Source organism: Dermochelys coriacea, chromosome 10 (genome assembly GCF_009764565.3).
Source record: "Dermochelys coriacea isolate rDerCor1 chromosome 10, rDerCor1.pri.v4, whole genome shotgun sequence".
Classification (NCBI taxonomy): domain Eukaryota; kingdom Metazoa; phylum Chordata; order Testudines; family Dermochelyidae; genus Dermochelys; species Dermochelys coriacea.
In genome coordinates, this window is record NC_050077.1 from 85,958,799 (window position 1) to 85,976,061 (window position 17,263).

Genomic DNA, 17,263 nt, shown 5'->3' on the forward strand with positions numbered 1-17,263 from the left:
AATTGCTTTCCTCAACTGACATGAACCATGTTCCAAATGCCCAACGATCAAGCCACCACTTAAGCCACATTAATTACCATGTGGAGTGCAGAGCATTCCAGGAAGCACGGTGGAGCTGAGAAGCAAAGACCAGTGTTTGGGTGTCCAGATGGCAACTTCTTTTGGCCTGTTTTTCAGCATGCTGAGCTCATATCACTCTGACAGAAGTCAATGGGAGCCAAGGGTGTACAGCGCTTCTGAAAATCTTAAGGGATTCTCAACTTGGGCACCCAAAATCAGACTCCTTTTGAGAATTTTGACCTAAGTGACTGCACACAATGAGTCTGTGGCAGGGTTGGGAATAGAACGATGACTTCCTAGTTATCTGTCTTTTCTACAGACCATCCTTCCTCTGGGTTTATAGGTTATAGTTTTACATATAATGTAAAAGGTCATAAACTTACTATGCTAATGTAAGTTGAATCTAGATATGCACTACCAACTGCCTGGAAAAAAGGGCCAACAACTAATTGTAGATGGTAAAAATTTAGGACACTTAATTTATGGACAAACATACTTTATAGAGGCATCCAGAACAGGCAGAATGACACCATGTGTGGCAGTCATTTTCAGACTCTCAACAAAACTCTTGGCTTAAAAAAAAAAAACAAACAAACAAACCACACAATGTATTAAGAACAGATTTCTAGCTGAACATATAACCGTGGATGCAGAAAGCAAAGCTGTGGTTTAATTAGGGTTGGGTTAGTTTTATTTGGGTGGGTTTTGTTTTGTACAACTGGAAAGTCTTAACCGAGAAAGAAAACCCTAAGTAGGTCTGCAGAGAGACAGTTGGGGCATAAATGGATGGTTTGCAAGCTCCAGGACTCAGGCACTACTCGTGTCCTGTGTCCCATATATCTTCTCACAGTTTGTGAGGAACATTGTGGGTCACTTGGCCTTTCTCTGAAATATCAAGGCAGAATCCTGTACTGGAGGGACCTGTGTACTGATCAAGGGCAGCAGCTTGTATATCTGAAAACCTGAAAAATGGCTCTCTGGATACAGATTTCTTTCCCCAGTGCTGATGGATAGAGGTCTGGCACCAGCAGCCCAGTGCCTGGTATAGTGACACATCACCAGCTGGGCATCCAGTCTTTTCTCTGCACTCAATAGAGCGATGAGCAAGCTTTCTGTTTCCTGATCAGCAGATTCCTCAGTTCATTTGAAAAATCCTCATTGGGCTGTAGACACTCGCTCCTCCCTAGATTTATTCCCTGCTTCCTCCTCCTCTACGCTGCAGTGATGGCTGCTTCCTACAGAACTAGCGAAATCTCTTCACAGGAGAACTGGAGAGAGGGCAGAGGGGCAGCGCTTGCAGTTGGTGCTTGCATATCCAGGGGATTAGGTATCCTAAATAACTAAAATGGATGGGAAGATATCCTAGCGCTCAGACTGGTCAACATCAGTCTCCTGGGTCAGGAGGCGGAAAGCCAAGTGACAGTAAACCCTTCATGGTTGGTTATCTTGCAGTAAGGCAACTTTCCTCATCTCCAAATACCAAGATCCCCATGTTGTGCCCAGTGCTGATCCCCTTTGGAGGGGATTGCTGCCTCCTCTGGCATCAGGCCCTTCTGGAGATTCATCTCCTGGAGATGGGCAGATTTTTTCTAGTAGTGCCCCTATGGGTGCTCCACTTTAGGTGTCTGTGTGCCCTACACCTCTAAATCGGAGATTTGTGGTAGGAGTGTCCTGTTGAGCCCGTGCATGTGCTCTCCCTCCCTCGTGGTCTGCCTGGAGGCTATTTAGCACTGCACAGGCAAACCCCCGCTCACTTCCTTCTCTACCGCCTTTGGTGTCTGACCCAAGGAGCAGCTGTCCCTTCCTTAGCTGTGTCATTAGCATAAGTAGTGTTTATTTTGTTATCTTTGTTCTCCCTAAAAGCACTCAAGCTAGTGTTTTTGTTTTATTTTATTCCTTTCGTTTAAAAAGAAAAGAGAAAAAGGAAAAAAGAAAAGGAGTACTTGTGGCACCTTAGAGACTAACAAATTTATTTGAGCATAAGCTTTCGTGAGCTACAGCTCACTTCATCGGATGCATTCAGTGGAAAATACAATGGGGAGATTTATATATACACACAGAGAACATGAAACAATGGGGTTTTATCATACACACCGCAAGGAGCATGATCACTTAAGATGAGCTATTACCAGCAGGAAGGGGGGGGGAGAAGGAGGAAAACCTTTTGTGGTGATAATCAAGGTGGGCCATTTCCAGCAGTTAACAAGAACCCATCACTCTCACTGATCTTGGCGACAGGCCAGTCCTTGCTTGGAGACAGGCCCTCAACCTGAAGCAAATACTCACTAGCAACCACACAACAGAACCACTAACCCAGGAACCTATCCTTGCAACAAAGCCCGTTGCCAGCTGTGTCTACATATCTATTCAGGGGACACCATCATAGGGCCTTATCATATCAGCCACACTATCAGAGGCTCGTTCACCTGCGCATCTACCAATGTGATATATGCCATCATGTGCCAGCAATGCCCCTCTGCCATGTACATTGGTCAAACTGGACAGTCTCTATGTAAAAGAATAAATGGATACAATCAGACGTCAAGAATTATAACATTCAAAAACCAGTCGGAGAACACTTCAGTCTCTCCAGTCACTTGATTACAGACCTGAGAGTGGCTATCCTTCAACAAAAAACCTTCAAAAACAGACTCCAACGAGAGACTGCTGAATTGGAATTAATTTGCAAACTGGATACAATTAATTTAGGCTTGAATAAAGACCGGGATTGGATGTGTCATTACACAAAGTAAAACTATTTCCCCATGTTACTTCTCCCTCCTCCCCACCCCCCACTGTTCCTCAGACGTTCTTGTTAACTGCTGGATATGGCCCACCTTGATTAACACCACAAAAGGTTTTCCTCCTTCTCTTCCCCACCCCCCCCTCCTGCTGGTAATATCTCAAGTGATCACGCCCCTTGCAGTGTGTATGATAAAACCCATTGTTTCATGTCCTCTGTCTGTGTATATATAAATCTCCCCGCTGTATTTTCCACTGAATGCATCCGATGAAGTGAGCTGTAGCTCACGAAAGCTTATGCTCAAATAAATTTGTTAGTCTCTAAGGTGCCACAAGTACTCCTTTTCTTTTTGCGAATACAGACTAACACGGCTGCTACTCAGGAAAAGAACTTCACTTTCCTTCCCTGTCTGGGGGCATTTCACTCCCACCCCCTCCAGGCATCTAGTAGACTCATAGTTTTTTGTTTTTTGTTTTTTTTTTTAACAACTGAAAAAGAAAATTATGTTCTTCTGTATATTCCTCCCTGCTAGAGGATGACAACCCCCTGCCCAGGGGCTTGCTTAGCTCTCTCTGCTCCAAGCGGTGCTTCTCCTGCCAGGAGTCAGTTCCTGTAATGACACTGTGCCTGGGAGACCCTCACAGAAGTGCTTTACCTGCCACACCTAAAACTGCAGCCTCACAGGAGCTGGGAGCTGAAGTCAAAATTCCTCCCTATAGAGAAAACACTTCAGTCTATCCCCGGAGCCTTCACTTCAAAAGGGATCGAGTGGTGAAGAGGAGAAGAGAGGGAGAGAGAGAGAGAGAGAAGAAGAAGCAACCAGCAGACTCCTCCGGGCACCTGGCCAGCCAGAGGGGTGTTTCCCAGTGTGGCCATCTTCATCTCCGCACAGATCCCTGAGTAGCTGGCCACATGAACTCAGTTGCTGCTCCCCTTCAGCACCCAAGCTCTGGAAGCTGAAACCTGAGAAAGGGCTTCCAGCTGTGAGCTCTGCCCTGCTCTGCTCTCTGCACTGACAGGGGGCTTCTGTAAGCTCTGTGCTGCTCTGAGCTCTATTCTGGGCACCTACTGCACCCAGAGCGACACAGAGAAGCTCTGCTTTGTCACCGAGACACCAGAGGCTTCCACTGTCATGCTCTGAGGCAATGATACCATTCCCTAAGGAGAGGGGACAGTTACCATACCATCTCTAAAAGAGCGGCATAGAGAAACCCTTTGGTACCAGATGCAACAAAACTCCCATCTAGGAAGTGTTCTGCACCTTCCCAACCGTTGATATCTACTACAGACACTCCTCTGGAGTTCCGATGAGCCCATGGTAGCACAGGTGCTCTGATACTCTGGAGATCTGTGGCCTCAGTACCCAGGGAGAGACAATTACCATATTGTCTCTAAAAAAAAGTGGCACCAACAAACTTTGTACTGGGCAAAACTCTCATTTAGGGAGTTCTCTGCCAAACTGTCGGTACTGACAATGTACCATGGACCCTCCTCTGTGGTACCAAATGAACCCATGGTCCTTCATGACTCTGGTACCCTGGAGACCTGATGATTGGAGAAGAACCACAATCCCCATTACTTGGTACCGGGACCCCAGTATCAAGCACATCCAGGCACCTGGGAATCACTCTTAGCACTGGGCTGTATACTGCCAATACCCCAGTCAGCGGCACCCTTACCCGCTGACGAATCTGACACTGGCCAGGAGGAGATCATTCTCTGGCCCCTCAAGGTGGCCCACCACCACACTACAAGGGTCATCCCCAATTCCATCACGCCAACTGCACGTGCCTGCCTCTCCCTCCCAAGGCCATATTGTAACTCTTTGGGTATATACACACACATGGTGCGACTGTCTCCGGTTTCTCTCAGGGAGTGTCCACCAGATGGTTTGCTACAGCCTGGCACCTGAGCCAGGACAGGAGAAAGCTTTTTCAGAACGGGAAAGAAGGGGGAAGAGGGAAGGGGGGGGTGGAAAAACCTGAAGAGGAAGCTACCTCTTCAGCACACTTCTCCTCATCTCTCCCAGATGAGACTGTGCTGCCCACCCCTCATCACTAGGTGAAGATTTAAGAACTTTCTGGATCTTACCAAGAGGGTGGCAGATGAGCTGCAGATTCCCTTACAGGAGGTGGCAGATACACATCACAAGTTCGTGGAAATTCTGCACACTACCTTCTCATCTAGAACTGTCCTCCCAATTAATGAGCTGATTTTAGCTCCTACCAAAATCATCTGGCAGAGCAAGCCTCCATCGCACCAGCCAGCAACAGAGTGTAAACAAAAACAACCCTACATCTCTACCCAAAGAGGCAGACTTTGTTTTCAACATCCGCAACCCAATCATCATAGTGGATGTGGTTAAAGCATGAAGCAAGCAATATAATGCCAAGTCAACTCCATATGCTCAGGCTTCCCAAGATGGTATATTCATCAACAACATTACTGTGTAGAGTCATAAATTACTGAACTGTCATGGCCAAAACAATTTTGTTAATCTTGGGAAACCCAGGATGTTTCTGAAACATTATTGGAAACACAGAAAGAACAGGTTCCGATCATTCTTAGAGCAGGTCAGTTAATAGCCAGACTGGTCCTAGAGACACCACTGGATGTAGCTGTTACAGCTGCCTGCCCAGTCTCCATGACAGTGGTACTGAGGTGGGTTGTGGGGTTTTTTTTTTTTTTTTTTGTTCGCTACACCTCTCTAGATTGCCCAAGAGATACAGACTTCCAATTTGAAGGGCCAGATTCTTTGCAGAGAAGACAGATTTTTTTTTTTCCTCTCCACATTCTAAAGGATTCTTGGACTGCACTACACTCCTTAGGAATCTACACTGTGGAACAGAAGAGAAGATATACCTCTCAACCACACCACAGATCACAGTCTTCTCAATACACTGTGGCTCATAACAGCACAGAGATGGTGAGTAAGAGGCCCAGGGTTCAAAAGTGACAACAATCTGCACCCCAGTCCATGACCTCTCAAACTGCCTCTTATAAGCACTTTGATGAGCTGGTCGGGGGCCTGAACAATGATACTTTACAGCATCAGCTGCCATTTATACACCTGTCATGCCACTCAGAAGTCACCTTACCTTGATTCACCGCAGTTAGGACCAGCTCTAGAGCAAAGAGATTGATTGATTTCTAGCCCTGAACCTACAGGGTGCTTACTTTCATATCTCAATACAACCATTGTACAGGAGATTTCCTACTGCTTACCTTTTGGGGCAGGATCATTATAGGTACAGACTGCTCCGCACAGGGTAGTCTCCAAGGGTCACTTCATTGTAGTGGCATACTAACTCTCTGGTACAGGGTCTAGACTTTATCAGCACCAACCTGATGCAGTACAAGAGAGCACTCCTCTCACTACCCCCACTTCACCACCCTGGGACACGTCTCCCTAATATGCTGGGGAGCTCCCCTACACAGCAATACAAAAGATCTTATGATGGACTTAATGTGACCTGTATGTTTTGTATAAACTGCCAAGGAGCTGCCAGATCTCCCTCCTCTGCAAGACAGCATTCAAACTTTGGAATTGATGCACCCATCACAATGCGCTCATCTCGGCTGACTGTCTACAAGGGATACAGGACGGGATAACCAACAGTCTCAGTTGGAATTTTCTCATGACAATGTGTGTATACTGCATTCAGAGATGCTTCAAGATACAGCCACCCTTTGGGGAAACATTCACTGGTGGTTGCCATCATCTTCCCAGTGGACAGGGCCCACTTGTATGTCTTTTCTCAGTTTCTTACCCTATCCAAGATTCTGTTGAAAATTCAACTAAACAAAGCGAGAGTTATTGTGATTGCACCTCTTGATTATGACAAGTCTGGCTCCCTTACCTGACGCAGATGGCAATATGCCCTCCTCTTCCTCTGACGTCAGCCCATTTCTCACCCTCTCTCTCTCTCAAAACAGTGGGCTGACCCTTCACCCCAACCCATGGGTCCTCTGCCTCCAGGCTTGGATCTTTCTTTGTTCCAAGGCTTAGAAGCAGAATGCTCTGACAAGCTGAAACACATGTTGCAACACAACCACAAGTTGACCACTCCACGTACCTATCTACAAAATGGAAACTACTCCAAGTTTGTACCATTCCAAATGGACAGACCCAACCTCATCTTTCCTCCCTCTGATTTTGCACTATATTTTAAACTCACTCAGCTCCCTTAAGGTACATCTCATGGTGAAAATGGCTTCTCACTTGCAGTTTGCTCAACCACTAATGCGTAGACTCTTTAAGGGCATTGGGACTCTCTTCCCCCATGTGACACCACCCGCTCCAGCCTGGGACTTTAATCTAGTTCTCAGGGCTTGGACTAGACCTCCCTCCGAGTCCAGGGCAACTTGTTCTCTTTCACACCTGTCCATGATGACAGCATTTCTAATTGCCATCACCTCAGCTAGGCACATAGGAGAAATAGCGGCCCTGATAGCGCATCCATCATTCACAGCCTTTGTCTGTCTTTAAAAAAATAAAATAATAATAATAATTAATAACAACTCCTCTAAGGCCACTTATCCCAAGTTTTCCCCTACTTTTTCTGCTCTTTCCATATGAATCAACAGATCCATCTCCCTGTTTTTCCCCAAAACCACATTGTGACAACTGGGAGACAATTGTGCACATGCTAGATATTAGAAGGACATTAGCATTCTACTTGGACAGGACTAAAGACTTCAGGAAATCCCCTAAACTCTTCTGTTCGTCCACAGAAAGATCCAAAAGCTCTGATATCTCCTCAAAGACTATCCAAATGGGTCTCTAGTTGCATTAATCACTTAGCAAGGGCGCAACTTGCTTCCGTCCATACGCACTCCATGAGATCATTTCCTATCTCAATCACATTCCATAGGAATACCCCTATCTCCCCAATCTATAGAGCAATGACTGGGGCCTCTGTCCATACTTTCGCAGAACATTAGGCGATCACTGAAGATTGGCTGCTGACACCATCTTCAACTCCAGAGTACTCTCTGTAGTAAAAGACTCCGCTCCGAAGTCCCAGCCTCCAGTGGTGGGTACTGCTCCGGAGTCACCTAAAGTGGAGCACCCATAGGGACGCTACTCGAAGAAGAAGAAGAAGAAGAGAAAGTTACTCACCTTGTGCAGTAACAATGGTTCTTCGAGATATGTGTCCCTATGGGTGCTCCACAACCCGCCCTCCTCCCCTCTACTTCAAAGTTCTCAACAGGGCTCTGTGGTAGAGAAGGAAGTGAGGGGGATTCACCCGGGCAGGGCTAAATAGCCTTGAGGCAGACCATGCGGGAGGGAGACACATGAGCAGGCTCAATGGGACACTGCTACCAAAAATCTCCAGTTAGCGGTGCAGGGGCACACAGACCCCTAAAGTGGAGCACCCATAGGGATACACATCTCGAAGAACCATTGTTACTGCACAAGGTGAGTAATTGCCTCTTACTCCCCCCCCCCCCCCGCTAACTCTGCTGATGTCGTCTGTAGCTGCATGCTGTGGAGACATAATACTAATGCCCTCCCACGCCTTTCCAGGGTCGCAGTGTACAGGACTATTTAGCACTACTGTGCTCGGAGGCTCCTCCAGTGCCCCAAACCTTCAGGACTACGCACGCAGCCATGGCAAAAAGTTCGCCGCCAGCCTGACATACAAAGATGGTATGAATGTTCTTTGTGTAGCAGATAATTGACTTGTGGAACTTGCTGTCTAAAGATGTTACTGAGGCAAAGATGTAGTAAGATTTTCCAGAGAATTAGACATGAATGAATTGAATATCCTCTGCACCTGCACTAATCACAGTCACACTGAATTGTTATGTATTGCTCCAAGCAAGCTGACAGTATCCGCTCTTTGGAGGTGGATTACTGAGCTCAATGGGCCATTGGTATGTCCCTGTGCGCTTAGAGGTTCCGCTCGCTTGTCTCAAATAGTCCTACTTGTGCTTTACTTCTAAGCCCATAAGAAGACCAAGTTATCTACGTGTGAAGCTGGGGCTGCCTTGTTAGCTGAATGACATGCATGGTGAGGTCAGGCTGGGGATTTTTGGGAGGGGGAAGTGTATGGAGTTATGGGCATCTGTGGGAGAACCTCTGGAATGCACCCACATCCAGACATTTCTGTACACCTGAGGTGCTGATGTGGGTGGTGGGTAGGATGCTGGTAGGAGATTGCAAACTCTCATCACTATTGCTCACTTACTTCAGAAGCTGCCTGAAAAATCTGCAATTGAATTCCTAATGAAGATGACCTGATAAAATCAAACATTCAGCTCATTGGTTTAAGTGCTGGCCCGTACTCTGTCAGTGAAGGGGAACTGTCCGGTTAACATATTTAAATAAGAATAGTCATTTTTATTTTATACAGTACTTAGGGTGGTGGCACCATGGGGGCTGGAACAATTTTTATAGTGGGGGTGCTGAGAGCCATTGAACCAAACCGTAAACTCTGTATATCATAGAAACCACTTCAAGCCAGGGCATGCGGCAGCTCCCCTAGCACCCTAGTTCCAGCACCTATGGATTTCACTGCATCAAGGACACAATGAGGCAGTTCTGCCTCTAGGGACTTGGTGTAGAAGCTGGGATATTCTGGGAGATGTGAGGGTGCGATAAAGTTGGAGGATTGTTTATTTTTCCATGTTAGCTCAGTTCTTGTGGCCATGGCCCATTGAGTGGGACAGAATGGAATAAAGAGAGGGAGCTGGTCTGGCAAAATACTCTGGGGAAGGCATTTGCAAACCAGAAATCCACTGGAACTTCATGGAGAAGTTGTATTGATCAGTCTGCTGAGAGGTTTTCTATGCTGCTCTTCCGTCTTTATTACAAGAGACTTCTGCATAATACTAGGTCTTTGTTGCCTCTGACCTGAACTGCTGCCTGGTCAAAGTCATAATCATTTGCACAGCCACTGATTGTGGTGTAGAACATAATAGGGAAGCTTGTCTCCATGAGCTGCATAAAGAATGGGAATTCCCTAATGCAGCATAAGGGTGATAGATATCAGGAAAGCAAACTGGGGGAAACTGCAAAACCTTCTCCTTGTTTGCTGTGGTGGTCTAGCTATGTTGTTCCCAAGGTATTGGCGAGAAAGGGTGGGTATGATGATCAGTGCCCCCATAACATACCTGTCGGGATCCCTGGATCTTACACGTGCCCATCACGATGTGGCGTATTGCATCCAGTGTACTAACTGCCCCATAGCAACTCGCTCAGACTCGCAAAGGAAAAGATAAAAGACAAACCCAGTATCACTCCTAGGTGAACACTTCTCACAAAGTGATCACTCTGTATCTGATCTCTGTCCTCGTCCTCAAAGGAAACCTGCACAACAACTTCAAAAGAAGAGCTTGGGAACTTAAATTCATAACTTGCTGCTAGACACTAAAAAAGACACTGAATTTATAGCTTCTTACAAGAATCTGTAGCTTGCTAACCCCCCTTGTTTGTCCTATGACTGCACAGGTATTAACAGGCAATTTAATCTTGAATAATCTCTTAGATTATGTGTTTAGCTACTTATGCTAAACAATCTCTTCCACCTTGTATTTAGCGGTGACACTCTGGATACGTTTCCCAGATCTGAAAAACAGTTTTGTGTAACTCAAAAGCTTGTCTCTCTCACCGATAAAATGTATTACCTCACCCACCTTGTCTCTGTCAACCTTTTCCTATCAGTTCTGAGTTGCCCTCGGTGGCTATGGGTGGGTGTGGGGGGCGGGGGGGAAGAGAAGCTGTGCTGGTTATGCAATAGGTCCCAGAGCCAATCTGCCAGTATAGGGCAGGCTAGCTCAAGGCATCCAGTGTGGAGATACAGGTGAGGAGACTGGAAAGAATAGCCTGTGTCCTGGTATTTTTTTTCTTCTGTAGCTTCTAGGCACTTTCAAAGTTCAGAGGCAGTATTATTCCCATAGGGAGAATTGACTTGGTGCAGGGCATGCAGCAAGCTGGTAGCAGTCAAGAATAGAACCCAGGTCTCCTCAGTCTTGGCCCTGTGCTCATTCACTGCCTGTTGAATGCTGCAGCGTGTATGCTGGGCAGCTGGGGCCTGCCTACAAACTCGATTTGTACCATTGGTTGCTTATAGTCAAGGCCTGGGCAGTTTCCAGCAGGCTGGGTCTAAATCCTGTAGCAAAGTCCCTGCATTCTTTGGCATTCTTGTGGAGTGGATAGATAATGAAACAGATATAAAATGTTAGAAAGTAGAATTTTATTTAATTCAGTATGAAGGCGACTAACCTGATCAAGTCACTCGCCCCAGAGTTATTTATTTTGGTGTTAAATTCAGTTTCTTTCTCATTGGCTCCATGCTTTTCTGCTCTGCCAGGGCCAGCAAGCTGCATTGTGGAAGTTGTGAGGAGGAAGCTGGACGTTTTAGTAGCTGCATAGAAAGCTGTTGAGGCTTTCGGGTCCTGGGGGGAGGCACTTTGGAAAATGAGACAAGCCCTTTGATTGGGTGTTTCTGCAATGAAGTGGTTTAAATACCAGCATTGCTAATTATCTTCTTTTGATTTCAGAGTTACCAATCAATAGAGGTGAGTGAGGCAGTTCAGACAACAGTTTAGAAACATAACAATAAAAATAAAACTAAGGGCTTGTTTACACGGGGTGGGGTACGGTGGGGCTTTATAGTGGATAAAATCAAGTTAATATGGTTTGAAAACACTTTGAATACATGCAACGCCATACCATCACTGTTCACTAATTACACATTTATCGCAAACCCTGAGATCTTGCAAAGTGCTTGATGTTTGCTTCGAATCAGATTAGTTCATCTATTGTTTGTGTGGATGCAGTTGTTGCACACTTCTTTTTACATGATTCCAGTGGCTTTGCAGGTTGACCTTACTGACCTATAACTTTACCTGTGTACCCTCCCTGCTCTGGTGTCAAGTTTCCAGGACTATACCACCTCCCTTTAGAAGCTGACACAGAGCCAGATTTTGCCCATTTGCTCCTGGACTCCAGTATATCATTTTTTGCAGTGTGACCACCATAGCGCTTCTGAAGCCCTACAATATGCTCTCATGTGGCCGCTTGGAGCCGTGCTGAGACCCTGGATCTCATTGCCATCTGGGGAGAAGCTGCAGTTCAGGAAGCTCTTGTCTCTATGATAAAGACCTTTTTGTGTACATTGCAAAGTAGATGTCTGCAAGGGGTCACGACCAGGATGCCAAGCAGTGCCAGATAGAGCAAGCAGCTCAGGAGAAAGTACATTATAGCATGGGACAAAAGGAGGCAATATGACAGGGGATGTGACCTGTCCATTTTTTGATGAACTAGATAGGATTCTACACAATTCTAGTCCATCCTGTACAGACACCGTTCGGGACCTGCTGCCCGCACCCCCCTTCTGCCCCAATGAAGACCAGCCAGACACATCAGAGGATGAGCAGGAGGATGCCAGAGAGGAGTTGTCTCCTGAGAGCCAGCACCTTTTTGGGACTCAGGACCCTCATGCCAGCTAGCTGCAGTCCCAACCTCCTGCAATGGACCGCGATTCCTGCCCTGCATTGGCTGAACCCATGGCCCAGACAGAAACCCATTTGGGACTGAAAAAGCACATTCCTGGGGGGAACTTCAGCATGTAATTCTACAATCTATTATTGTGCCACACTGCTGTCCGGAGCCATTGTAGGCAGATGTGAGCTAGGAGCCCTTCGGAGTAGCCAGGCCTTGCCTCCCTTGACTCATGCTGCCCATTGCCCACTCACCCTCCAAAGTGTTTCGAAAATGGTGGCTGCTCCACCAGGCAGTCAGCCTCTGTGACATGCTAAAACCATGACTATTGATGTTTTCAGGTCCATGGCACATGGAGGCCACTTGCCCATCTGCCTGTCTTCCTTTCCTCTTCCCTTGTCTTCCTTGACTACTGAAACCATCCCCATCCTTCGGCCCTCAATATGGCAACTAAATGGATGAAGTCAGTCTCTACACTGCCTCCCCTCCCTCAACAGATTTGAATAACGAAAGCATTCATTTCTGCAAAAAATCAAGTTTACGGAGACGGTAGTTGCAGAAAAAGGAGTTTGGTGAGGGCTCATAGTTTACATGAGGTATAAATAAGAACATATGAAAGGTCATATTGAGCCAGACTAATGGTCCATCTGGACCATTATCCTGTCTCTAACAGTGGCCAGTGCCAGATGCTTCACAGGGAATGAACAGAAAAGGCAATTTTGAGTGATCCATCCCTTGTTATCCCATCCTATCTTCTGGCAGTTGGAGGTTTAGGGATACCCAGAGCATGGGGTTGCATCCCTGACCATCCTGGTTAATAGCCACTGATGAACCTGTTCTCCATGAACTTATCTAATGCTTTTTTGAACCCAGTTGTACTTTTTGTCCTTCACAGCATCCCCTGGCAATGAGTCCCACAGGTTGACTGTCCATTGTGTGAAGAAATACTTCATTTTTGTTTGTGTAATCTGCTGCCTACTAACTTAATTGGGTGACCCCCACCGATTCTTGTTATGTGAAGGGGTAAATAAATAATACTTCCTTATTCACTTTCTCCTCACCAGTCATGATTTTATAGACCTCTATCCTATCCCCCTTTAGTCATCTCTTCTCTAAGATGAACAGTCCCCGGTATTTTTAATCTCTCTCTATATGGATGGTGTTCCATACCACTATTAATAATTTTGTTGCCCTTCTCTGTACTAATATCTTTTTAGCGATGGGGCTACCAGAAGTGCATGCAGTATTCAAGGTATGGGCGTACTATGGATTTATATAGTGGCACGAATATTTTCTGTTTTATTATTTATCCTTTTTCCTAATGGCTCCTAACATTCTGTTTGCTTTTTTGAGGGTCACTCTACATTGAGCAGATGTTTTCAGGGAACTATCCACAATGACTCCAAGGTCTTTCTTAAGCGGTAACAACTAATTTAGACCCCATCATTTTGTATGTATAGTTGGGATTATGTTTTCAAATGTGCATTACTTTGCATTTATCAATGCATATTGTTGTTGAATTTCATCTGCCACTTTCTTGCCCAGTCATCAGATTTAGTGAGATCCCTTTGCAACTCTTCAGTCTGCATTGGACGTACAAAATTACTTGATAGTTATCACCTGCAAGTTTTGCCACCTCACTGTTTACCCCTTTTTCCAGATCATCTATGAATATGTTGAACAGCATTGGTCCCAGTACAGATCCTTGGGGTACCCTCTCTCCATTGTGAAAACTGACCTTCTGTTCCTACCCTTTATTTCCTATCTTACTGATCCATGAGAGGACCTTCCCTCTCATCCCATGATTGCTTACTTTGTTTAAGGGTCCTTGGTGTGGGACCTTGTCAAAGGCTTTCTGAAAGTCCAAGTACACTAGATCTAATAGATCACCCTTTCCCACATTCTTGTTGACTCCCTCAGAGAATTCCTAATAGATGTCTGAGGCATGATTTCCCTTTACAAAAGCCTGTTGACACTTTCCCAATGTATCATATTTATCTATGTGCCTGATGATTCTGTTCTTTACCGTAGCTTCAACTAATTTTGCCTGGTACTGAAGTTAGGTTTACCAGTCTGTAATTGCCAGGATCGCTTCTGGATCCTTTTTAAAAAATAGCTGTTACAATAGCTATCTTGTACAGAGGCTGATTTAAGTCATGTGTGGTACATCATAGTTCTGCAAATGCCTTTACGAGACATGCAAGCTGCTCCCTGCTGAGGAACAAATGCCCTTCAATATGCATTCTAACTGATGATCATTGTATTGCTCTATTTATTGTTCTCTGTATTTGCTCTGTTTGCTGGGGAGATGTAGTAGAACTTAAGACTGAGAAATTCTTCGTTTAGTTTTGCATGTTGTAGGGAATGAATGCTTGCTCATGCCCCAGGTATAGCTTTCAATCTCCTTCCACTCCTGCAGCATTTCTGGGGGGACCATCCTAGTGAATAACTTCACAGCATATCTCAATGTCTGCTCTCTGCCTCCTAGTCAGGCATTCTCTGCCTCTGCCCCAGTGCAACATCCTAGTGAATCAGGACAGCCTAATGGGGGTTGTTGGGAGGATTACTAGCCAGCTCACCCCTGAAGCCTCCCATAAGCCCCCTTTTAACCTTGTCAACATCACAGAAGTGCCTCCAGCACACAAACAAAACAGCAAAACCAAAGTGGAAACATAATTGTAAACCCACCCCCTTCAACCCCCTAATCTTCCTAACAGCATGTTCAGAAATCCCGATACACCCAGCACCCCCCTCACACATAGACCACTTTACCTCACGGTGTCTCCTTCCAATCCTGGGGGAACCTCCAAAATGGTAAGTCACATAAAGAAAAAAACATCATGGCCTGTCTGGAATATGACCAACAAGCAATTGCTTTTTGGTTTTTTCCTCAGTATAGCCACAGGATCTGCAGTGGCCAGACTGTCAAAGACAGGGCTTTTCTGTACTGCAGAAAGGCTGGCCACCTGAGTGGGTGGAAATCATAGAATCATAGAATATCAGGGTTGGAAGGGACCCCAGAAGGTCATCTAGTCCAACCCCCTGCTCAAAGCAGGACCAAGTCCCAGTTAAATCATCCCAGCTAGGGCTTTGTCAAGCCTGACCTTAAAAACCTCTAAGGAAGGAGATTCTACCACCTCCCTAGGTAACGCATTCCAGTGTTTCACCACCCTCTTAGTGAAAAAGTTTTTCCTAATATCCAATCTAAACCTCCCCCATTGCAACTTGAGACCATTACTCCTCGTTCTGTCATCTGCTACCATTGAGAACAGTCTAGAGCCATCCTCTTTGAAACCCCCTTTCAGGTAGTTGAAAGCAGCTATCAAATCCCCCCTCATTCTTCTCTTCTGCAGACTAAACAATCCCAGCTCCCTCAGCCTCTCCTCATAAGTCATGTGCTCTAGACCCCTAATCATTTTCGTTGCCCTTCGTTGTACTCTTTCCAATTTATCCACATCCTTCCTGTAGTGTGGGGCCCAAAACTGGACACAGTACTCCAGATGAGGCCTCACCAGTGTCGAATAGAGGGGAACGATCACGTCCCTCGATCTGCTCGCTATGCCCCTACTTATACAACCCAAAATGCCATTGGCCTTCTTGGCAACAAGGGCACACTGCTGACTCATATCCAGCTTCTCGTCCACTGTCACCCCTAGGTCCTTTTCCGCAGAACTGCTGCCGAGCCATTCGGTCCCTAGTCTGTAGCGGTGCATTGGATTCTTCCATCCTAAGTGCAGGACCCTGCATTTATCCTTATTGAACCTCATTAGATTTCTTTTGGCCCAATCCTCCAATTTGTCTAGGTCCTTCTGTATCCTATCCCTCCCCTCCAGCGTATCTACCACTCCTCCCAGTTTAGTATCATCCGCAAATTTGCTGAGAGTGCAATCCACACCATCCTCCAGATCATTTATGAAGATATTGAACAAAACGGGCCCCAGGACCGACCCCTGGGGCACTCCACTTGACACCGGCTGCCAACTAGACATGGAGCCATTGATCACTACCCGTTGAGCCCGACAATCTAGCCAGCTTTCTACCCACCTTATAGTGCATTCATCCAGCCCATACTTCCTTAACTTGCTGACAAGAATGCTGTGGGAGACCGTGTCAAAAGCTTTGCTAAAGTCAAGAAACAATACATCCACTGCTTTCCCTTCATCCACAGAACCAGTAATCTCATCATAAAAGGCGATTAGATTAGTCAGGCATGACCTTCCCTTGGTGAATCCATGCTGACTGTTCCTGATCACTTTCCTCTCCTCTAAGTGCTTCAGGATTGATTCTTTGAGGACCTGCTCCATGATTTTTCCAGGGACTGAGGTGAGGCTGACCGGCCTGTAGTTCCCAGGATCCTCCTTCTTCCCTTTTTAAAGATGGGCACTACATTAGCCTTTTTCCAGTCATCCGGGACTTCCCCCGTTCGCCACGAGTTTTCAAAGATAATGGCCAAGGGCTCTGCAATCACAGCCGCCAATTCCTTCAGCACTCTCGGATGCAATTCGTCCGGCCCCATGGACTTGTGCACGTCCAGCTTTTCTAAATAGTCCCTAACCACCTCTATCTCTACAGAGGGCTGGCCATCTCTTCCCCATTTTGTGTTGCCCAGCACAGCAGTCTGGGAGCTGACCTTGTTAGTGAAAACAGAGGCAAAAAAAGCATTGAGTACATTAGCTTTTTCCACATCCTCTGTCACTAGCTAGCCTCCCTCATTCAGTAAGGGGCCCACACTTTCCTTGGCTTTCTTCTTGTTGCCAACATACCTGAAGAAACCCTTCTTGTTACTCTTGACATCTCTTGCTAGCTGCAGCTCCAGGTGCGATTTGGCCCTCCTGATATCTTTCCTACATGCCCGAGCAATATTTTTATACTCTTCCCTGGTCATATGTCCAAGCTTCCACTTCTTGTAAGCTTCTTTTTTATGTTTAAGATCCGCTAGGATTTCACCATTAAGCCAAGCTGGTCGCCTGCCATATTTACTATTCTTTCGACTCATCGGGATGGTTTGT

The 17,263-nt window shown here is 46.1% G+C and overlaps 1 protein-coding gene across 22 annotated transcripts in view; it reads left to right on the plus strand.

The window, feature by feature from the left end:
- PPIP5K1 (diphosphoinositol pentakisphosphate kinase 1) overlaps positions 1-17,263 on the plus strand; it is a 216,118-nt gene that overhangs the window by 86,900 nt on the left and 111,955 nt on the right. For 16 of the 22 annotated variants that reach the window (XM_043494215.1, XM_043494218.1, XM_043494213.1 and 13 more), the window contains one exon: positions 8,334-8,456. The exons of the other annotated variants lie outside the window; for them this stretch is intronic. In XM_043494215.1, coding sequence (XP_043350150.1) covers positions 8,334-8,456 — 123 coding nt within the window. The remainder of the gene's footprint in view (positions 1-8,333; positions 8,457-17,263) is intronic. 22 annotated transcript variants of the gene reach the window in all.